Source organism: Nesoenas mayeri (genome assembly GCF_963082525.1).
Source record: "Nesoenas mayeri genome assembly, chromosome: 30".
NCBI lineage: Eukaryota > Metazoa > Chordata > Aves > Columbiformes > Columbidae > Nesoenas > Nesoenas mayeri.
The window spans coordinates 1,992,873-1,999,590 of NC_137564.1; the positions used below are offsets into that span (position 1 = coordinate 1,992,873).

Below are 6,718 nucleotides of genomic sequence, written 5' to 3' on the forward strand. Positions count from 1 at the left end.
AAGACAGTAAGATGGTGTTTGAGAATACAAGAAAAAACAAAATCCCAAACAAGGCAGCTTTTTGATTATTACATTTATTAGATATCAACAATGCTCCTTGAAAATGTAGCAGAGCCTCATCAAAGGAGTCCCAACAGCAGCAGCAGGGCACGAGGCTCTTCATCCTGGAGTTCTCAGCACCGGTTTGCAGCAACAAGGGAAGAGAAAAGGACATGCTGGGAGGAAACAGGCTGACGGACCCGGGTCTGGAGGGAAGAGGTGACATGGCAGAGGCAGGGTTGTTCTTGCTGAGTGCCAGGGCCACCTGTGGCTATTACTTGTGGTGGCTGGAGGGCCAGTGGCAGGACTGCTTGGTCTGATGTGACTCGATGTGGGGAATGACAATGGGGCATTTCTGCTGTGTGGAATGGCCAGAACCTCCACTACCCCCTCCGGAGCTGATGATGATTGAGTGGCCTGAGGAACCACCACCACTGGATCCTCCACTGCAGCATCCAGAGGAACCTCCACTGCTTCCACCTACGATTACGATCTTGCCACCAGAAGACCCACCACTGGATCCTCCTCCCATGCCGTAGCCTGAGGAGCCCCCACTGCAGCATCCAGAGGAACCCCCACTGCTTCCACCTCCAATTATGATCTTGCCACCAGAAGACCCACCACTGGATCCTCCTCCCATGCCGTAGCCTGAGGAGCCCCCACTGCAGCATCCAGAGGAACCCCCACTACTTCCACCTCCAATTATGCTCTTTGATCCTGAAGACCCACCACTGGATCCTCCTCCCATGCCATAGCCTGAGGAGCCCCCACTGCAGCATCCAGAGGAACCTCCACTGCTTCCACCTACAACTATGATCTTGCCACCAGAAGACCCACCACTGGATCCTCCTCCCATGCCGTAGCCTGAGGAGCCCCCACTGCAGTATCCGGATGATCCTCCACTGCTTCCACCTCCAATTATGCTCTTTGATCCTGAAGACCCACCACTGGATCCTCCTCCCATGCCGTAGCCTGAGGAGCCCCCACTGCAGCATCCAGAGGAACCTCCACTGCTTCCACCTACAACTATGATCTTGCCACCAGAAGACCCACCACTGGATCCTCCTCCCATGCCGTAGCCTGAGGAGCCCCCACTGCAGTATCCGGATGATCCTCCACTGCTTCCACCTCCAATTATGCTCTTTGATCCTGAAGACCCACCACTGGATCCTCCTCCCATGCCGTAGCCTGAGGAGCCCCCACTGCAGCATCCAGAGGAACCTCCACTGCTTCCACCTACAACTATGATCTTGCCACCAGAAGACCCACCACTGGATCCTCCTCCCATGCCGTAGCCTGAGGAGCCCCCACTGCAGTATCCGGATGATCCTCCACTGCTTCCACCTCCAATTATGCTCTTTGATCCTGAAGACCCACCACTGGATCCTCCTCCCATGCCGTAGCCTGAGGAGCCCCCACTGCAGCATCCAGAGGAACCTCCACTGCTTCCACCTACAATTATGATCTTGCCACCAGAAGACCCACCACTGGATCCTCCTCCCATGCCATAGCCTGAGGAGCCCCCACTGCAGTATCCGGATGATCCTCCACTGCTTCCACCTCCAATTATGCTCTTCGATCCTGAAGACCCACCACTGGATCCCCCTCCCATGCCGTAGCTTGAGGAGCCCCCACTGCAGCAGGATCCACCTCCTCCACCGCCAGAGCTGACAATGATCTTGCCAGAGCCCCAGCTGCTCCCGCCGTAGCTGCCCGAGCCGGAGCCCCCACAGCAGGAGGAGCCCTGGGCCTGGTAGCTGGAGGAGCTGCCCCCGCAGCAGGAGGAGCCTCCGCTGTGGCACCCGTGGGACTGGGAGGATGATTCATGGCAGCCTCCGGAGGTCTGTCTGGAGCACATCTTTGGCAGTGACCCTACGAGAAACAGTGTGCGTTTTACTCAGGTGCAGTCACTGCCATCACACAAATTTTCCCCAGCCAAGACCCGTGTACAGCCCAATGTCATCAGCAGATAGTCTTCAGACTCAATGAACTTTCTTCTAAGCACTTTGTGATCCATGGATCCCCACCACACACAGAGCTTTTTGCTAACGGAAGATTGCTAAAGTTAATTAACTAATCATTTAAAGTCTTTTATCCCATAGCTGTTCCGTCTCCATCTCTATACCTACCAAACGGGACTCCCAGTATCACCAGATGATCCTGCTTCTGCTGACATCCACAGGAGATGTAAATTTGTCAAAGCAACCTTCCTCACCTTCAAGCCACCACCCACCAGCCGTACTTTATATAAGCATTTACGATTTGCAAGCACAAAAGTTAAGAGAAGAACCACTCCCTTTGGCAGAAATGGACTTACCCTTCTTGGTTCTGACGATGAGTATGATAGAGGAAAGCTGAGCGAATGAAGCACTGTGAGATCCAGCAACTTTTATACTGTTCCCAGTGTCCCCAAACTGGGAAGTGAGGCATCCAAAGGAATGGTGATAGGTTTATTTACTAAACAAGTTGTGCTCCTTCATCCCACTTGTCCTGACTCATTGAATCGGATCAATGCCTCTCTAGTGCATCACTTCCTAGGCTATACGCAGTTTGGCCGCAGGTATCGGTTGTGAGCTCCCTCCTGCAGTTGAGTTTCAAGACAGGATTGTGGCACTTGAGCTGGGGGATGCTGCTGGGCTGGTGGCTGACAGCGGAAGGGAGAACCATCTTCCCTTTGTGTCACAGACGATGGAGATGTCCAGGGGAACTGGCTGCCCAGAGAGGTTGTGGAGTCTCCTTCTCTGGAGACGTTCAAACCCGCCTGGATGCGTTCCTGTGCAATCAGCTCCAGCTGAACCTGCTTTAGCGGGTGGGTTGGACAGATGGTCTCCAGAGATCCCTTCCAACCCCAACCATTCTGTGATTCTGTAACAGAGGGCTGCGCTAGGTAGGACTGATGTTGCTGGGACAAGCAAAGGAATGTCATACGCCTGGACTTTCCCACTATGCCAGTGTAGTGTCCATCATGATTTTTATTTGAGTGCGTGTGCTGGTTTGGCTGAAAAGGAGTTAATTTTCTTCATGCAGTTAGAGACCTTTCTTTTTCATAGCTAGCATGGTCATTATTTGGACTTAATCTGAGAATAAGAGAGAACACCTCAGCACAGAATTAATGTTTTTAATTACTTTGATCTGAGAGCCAAGGATGTTCTGAGCTCTCTGCCCACAGGTGTGAGGCATCAAGGTAGGGGCCATGGATGGGACAGACCTTGACTGTCATCCAGACTGATCAGTAAGAGCATTCCATCCCATTAGCATCATGCTTCATATTTAAGGAGAGTCGGGATCTTCTTGTCTCTCTCTCTTTCTGGTGTTTCTGGAGAAGCAACAAGAGCTGAGGATGCCCTGCGTTCCTGCTGTCACCTCGAGAGCCTCTGAAACTTGGCTCCCCACTTCCTTGGTGCTGGGACATTTCTGGGTGCGAGGGTATTTCAACAACAGCATTCCCACCTCCTCGAAGCAGGACCCCAACCTTTCTGTCAGCACCGTGCAGGCAGCAGCAGTGTCTGTGCAGTTCCCAGACACTGGTGTTCTGGTACCCTATAGTTTTCCATAACAAAATGCCAGGGAACTCAGCTGTTCCAGTGGCAGCACGGGCTGAAGGAACGTGTCCAGAAGTATTTTGAGAATGCTTGCATCCCTGGAGTCCCTCAGGGGAAGGACAGAGGGCAGAGAGACATGTAAACATGAAGCTCTTTTACCTGTGTAGGTGTGGGTCATTCCTCTCTCTGCTGGGACACTTCCAAGCATCTATCATCTGCCTCACATAGTTCAGGCAGAGGTTAATTTTCCTTTCCCTGCTAATTGCCAGAATACACCACATCAAAGAAATCACTTCCCATGGGGAAACTCCCTCTGAAGACTCATACCTGGAGCAGTGTTTTATTCCTGTGGAATGAGGAGATCCCTGGTTGCCCCACACTCAGCATCCCAGCCCTGGGAAGCCGCTTTCTGAAGTGCTGTTCCTACTGCTGGAGGTCAGAGCTGGAGCAAGAGTTGGAGATATCCCTCATTTCCCTTCCATTAAGAGCTCGGGCACCATGCACATGCAAGGACCTCAGCTTCACACCTCTGAGAGTACCTTGTAATCTGTCGCATTAGAGCGTAAGAGTTTTTATGTCTTTCCTCTCCTAACCCATTTAAAACGTCCTTGGGCAATGTGTGGTAGAAAGACTGCAGTGTTTAACTTTGTGGTACCTTATCTGGTGGACAAAAGTCAGGACGATGAGTAACAACAGCAACACGCCATCTCTTCTACTGGTGGGTTTCTAATGCATTTTTGTTCTGGGGCTTTGTTACAACATCAGCTCAGAATAAACTCATAATATTGGAAATAGTGCAAATGTTGTGGTATAGAGCAAAATCCAACCACTCAGACACTGAAGCGCTCTAGAACTGCAAGTTTTATTGTCTTGTGCAAGCACTAGAAAATTGAGTCAGAAAGCAGACATATGAAACAATGCCATTTGAAGGTTATTGGTACATAACACCAGAGGCACTGGTCAGCTGGAGAGCTGAACAGAAAAAATCCAAGGAAGAGGAGAAAAAAATACTGTAAATATTCTTAAATTTAATAGAGAAAGAAATGTGATGCATGTTTGCATCTTGGGCTTTCTTGATCCGAGAGTCCCTTCTGCAGGCGCTACTTGTGTTTAGTCTGCGGTGGCCAGGAGATTGGCTGGGTCTGCTGTTGAATGGACAGACCTCCAGAACTGGATGAACCACCTCCACTGCCACCTCCTCCAGAAGAGGATGATCCATGGCTCTGGTGACCTGAGCCACCTCCACCAATGATGCAGATGGATCCTTGACCATGGTGGCTGGAACCACCTCCTCCACCTCCTCCTCCTCCCATGCTGCCACCTCCAATGCAGATGGGGCCTTGGCCCTGGTGGCCGGAACCACCTCCACCTCCACCACCACCACCACCACCACCACCACCACCACCACCACCACCACCACCAATGCAGATGGGACCTTGGCCCTGGTGGCTGGAACCACCTCCACCACCTCCGATGCAGATGGGACCTTGGCTCTGGTGACCTGAGCCACCTCCTCCACCACCACCTCCTCCTCCTCCTATGCTGCCACCTCCAATGCAGATGGGGCCTTGGCCCTGATGGCCAGAACCACCGCCTCCGCCTCCTCCTCCTCCTCCTCCTCCTCCCATGCTGCCACCTCCAATGCAGATGGGACCTTGGCTCTGGTGACCGGAACCACCTCCGCCACCACCACCACCAATGCAGATGGGACCTTGGCTCTGGTGGCCGGAACCGCCTCCGCCACCACCACCACCAATGCAGATGGGACCTTGGCTCTGGTGGCCAGAATCACCTCCTCCACCACCACTTCCACCACCAATACAGATGGGACCTTGGCCCTGATGACTTGAACCACCTCCGCCACCTCCTCCACCACCACCACCACCACCAATGCAGATGGGACCTTGGCTCTGGTGACCTGAACCACCTCCTCCACCTCCTCCTCCTCCTCCTATGCTGCCACCTCCAATGCAGATAGGGCCTTGGCCCTGGTGGCTTGAACCACCTCCTCCACCACCACTTCCACCACCAATGCAGATGGGACCTTGGCCTTGATGACTTGAACCACCTCCGCCACCTCCTCCACCACCACCACCTCCGATGCAGATGGGACCTTGACTCTGGTGACCTGAGCCACCTCCTCCACCACCACCTCCTCCTCCTCCTATGCTGCCACCTCCAATGCAAATTGGACCTTGGCCCTGATGGCCTGAACCACCTCCACCACCTCCTCCTCCTCCTCCTCCTCCTATGCTTCCACCTCCAATGCAGATGGGACCTTGGCTCTGGTGGCTGGAACCGCCTCCTCCACCTCCACCACCACCACCTCCGATGTAGATGGGACCTTGGCCCTGGTGGCCTGAACCACCTCCTCCTCCTCCTCCTATGCTTCCACCTCCAATGCAGATGGGGCCTTGGCTCTGATGGCTGGAACCACCTCCGCCACCTCCACCACCACCACCTCCGATGCAGATGGGACCTTGGCTCTGATGGCTGGAACCACCTCCTCCACCTCCACCACCACCACCACCTCCGATGCAGATGGGGCCTTGGCCCTGGTGGCCTGAACCACCTCCACCTCCTCCTCCTCCACCACCACCAATACAGATGGGACCTTGACTTTGGTGGCCTGAACCACCTCCACCACCACCACCACCTCCACCTCCACCACTACCACCTCCAATAATGCAGATGGATCCGTGTCCATGGTGGCCTGACCCACCACCACCTCCTCCACCTCCTCCACTGCCACTGATGGATCCTTGGCTCTGTTGGCCTGAACCTCCTCCTTTTCCAAAGGAGGAAGATGATATGTGGGTCTGGTAAATAGCACCACCGCCGCCACTGCTGCCGCCTCCTCCATGGCAGGATGATCCTTGGGTCTGGTATCCTATAGATCCTCCTCCACCGCTCCCATGGCATGAACCTCCTCCTCCACTGCTCCCGTGGCATGAACCTCCTCCTCCACCGCTCCCATGGCATCCACCAGACTGTTCAGAGATCCCATGGCCATCGCCCTTCTGCTGACGGGAACCCATCGTCCCAGGCCTCGGGAAGTCCTCCAAGAGAAAGAGAAAACAGACTTTAGCAAACCCAGGGGGAGAAAATCTTGCATTACGTTGCCTCCCCATACTCTT

The 6,718-nt window shown here is 53.9% G+C and overlaps 1 protein-coding gene across 1 annotated transcript; it reads right to left on the reverse strand.

Annotated features, from left to right (window-relative positions):
• Positions 1-313: 313 nt before the first annotated feature.
• On the reverse strand, positions 314-1,897 carry LOC308050919 (uncharacterized protein; the record flags this gene model as incomplete). The annotated part of the gene is made up of 1 exon (XM_080361135.1): positions 314-1,897. One exon carries the CDS (start codon positions 1,895-1,897, stop codon positions 314-316), a length of 1,584 nt encoding a protein of 527 aa, XP_080217261.1.
• Positions 1,898-6,718: the final 4,821 nt, after the last annotated feature.